Source organism: Phaethon lepturus, unplaced genomic scaffold (genome assembly GCF_000687285.1).
Source record: "Phaethon lepturus isolate BGI_N335 unplaced genomic scaffold, ASM68728v1 Scaffold34964, whole genome shotgun sequence".
Lineage (NCBI taxonomy): Eukaryota > Metazoa > Chordata > Aves > Phaethontiformes > Phaethontidae > Phaethon > Phaethon lepturus.
In genome coordinates, this window is record NW_010533120.1 from 1 (window position 1) to 1,952 (window position 1,952).

The 1,952-nt window shown below is 59.1% G+C and overlaps 1 protein-coding gene across 1 annotated transcript; it reads left to right on the forward strand.

The window, feature by feature from the left end:
- Positions 1-612: 612 nt before the first annotated feature.
- HTATIP2 (HIV-1 Tat interactive protein 2, 30kDa) lies at positions 613-1,469 on the forward strand (the record flags this gene model as incomplete). Its single annotated transcript, XM_010285084.1, has 2 exons — positions 613-674; positions 1,244-1,469. Coding segments are annotated over 2 exons (288 nt in total), but the record flags the coding sequence as incomplete, so codon positions are not given.
- Between the last annotated feature and the right edge of the window lie 483 nt (positions 1,470-1,952).

Consider the following 1,952-nt stretch of genomic DNA (forward strand, 5'->3'; position numbering starts at 1 on the left):
GACTGGCTGCATCCAAAGCAGCTCAGCACCCGCATAGCAGCATCCACCTCCCTCTTCAAACCACCAGAAAGACCCGCAGGGGTCTCCAGCCCGACCCAGGCTCCCCAATCCCAAGATGGGATGGCTTCACAGCTAGGTGGGAGGCGCAGGGCTGTGTCTAGCTGCAATGTGAACTATCCAGGGGTGGAGAGTCCACAGGCGCCCCAGGTGGGACCGTACCCATTGCCAGAGTTTTTTTCCCCATACATTGTGTGCTGCAGCCCCCAGCATCTGCTGGACTCACTGCTGTCTGCCCAGTGTCTTGCGCCAGGATCCCTGGGCTGGACACTGTGTCCAGATGCTGTCTCAGGAGCGTCCAGTTGCAGTTAGCATGGTGGTTGCAAGGGTACGCTGCTGACTCACGGTCAGTGTGTCCACGGTGGACACTCGCCCCACGCTGCCCTTTCCTGGAGAGCTGCGCGCTGCCCAGGCAGTGCCAGGCCTGTGCCAGCTCTCATTGGCACTGGTGTCCTGCCCACGGCTCAGCAACTCTCCTGCCAATTCGCGGGGCTGCAGGGAGGGTGCTTGCAAGTCGTCCTTGCCTCCTTTCATCCTGCCGGACTGCTCTGACAGGGAGAAGTGGAGAACCTGGTCCAGGCTGTTGGTTTTGATCGCTGTACCATTCTCCGGCCAGCGTGAGTAGCGGTAGAGGAGGGTGGAGGGTTGCCAGGGCAGGGGGCTGGGGGATGGAGAAAGAGAGAAAGGATGTATAAGGGGAGGGCTGGGGAGGGACGGGGAGAAAGTCACCAGCTGCAAATGTGGCTCCTGGATGAGCACACTGCTTCCCAATGCTGCAGAGGGCACGCACAGGCGTTTCCCATGGCCCGGCCCAATGCTAGTGTCACGTGCCATGCAAGGAGAAGAGGCTTGGGTTGAAAGCAGAGGTTGGGGACATAGGTCAAAGCTTATCTCTGCACAGACCGTGACCTTATGCAGGGGGGAGACTCACCTGTATCCTTCAGCTCCTTCATGCTCTTGCTGCCTTGGAGAACTGGCATCCCAGTTTTGGCAGCACTGCGGGGAAAGGAGTTCAGTGTCCCAGGACTCAGCTCGGCCACGTTCTGGGACTCTGGCAAAGCTCCACGGCCCCCATGTGGGTTTAGTAAGCTGGGCTGGGCCCCCGGCGCAGCTGGAGAACCCAGTCTCTAGCTTTTCCCACGGGGGATGCCTTCAGCCTGACTCACCTTACCTCCTCGCTCTGCAGGGTGCTGCTGTGCAATCGTCGGGAGTCCCGCCCCGCAGAGTGGATGGCCCAGAAGTTTCTGGGTGTTGTGGCTCTGGTCTTCCCCACTGCTTACTCTGTGCCTGTGGAAACGGTGGCCAGGGCTATGGTGGCCAGTGTGCTGCAGCCAGGCGAGGGGAAGGTGGAGGTGCTGGAGAATGGGGCCATCCACAAGCTGGGAAAGGCAGTGCCACAGCAGGGCACGTAGAGCAAAGGGATAGTCAGGAAAGAGCTTGACTGACTCTGTTCAGATGCTCTTCTGGGCTGCGGATGAATGCACGCGTGGGAGAGGAGCGGGGTGCTTGCACGGCTAACGTGGAGATGGAGGTGCGTTTCTTTGCATAGCAGCTGTTCTGTCAAGTGATCAAAAATGCAGGTGCTGGCTGGTGGGCGAGGAGGAACAATGTGCTCTGCTGCCTGGATCCGGCATGCGAATCCGGGTAAAAATGGTGTAATCCAGGCAATTTCTTGAATTCAGGCCTTTAATAAAATCCTATGAACGGTCTGTCTGTGCCAGCTTTGTGTTGAAATTGTGTTTGTCTCCTGCACATTGCCAGCCCAACCGCATCTGTTCGCGGATTGCGTCTTTTGGTGACACTTCAAGGAATGCACACGGGCAAGCAGCCGTGCCGTAGGCGGAGGCAGCAGAGCAGAGGCAGCCCGCAGCTGCCCGCGCAGAGGCTGCGCCCCG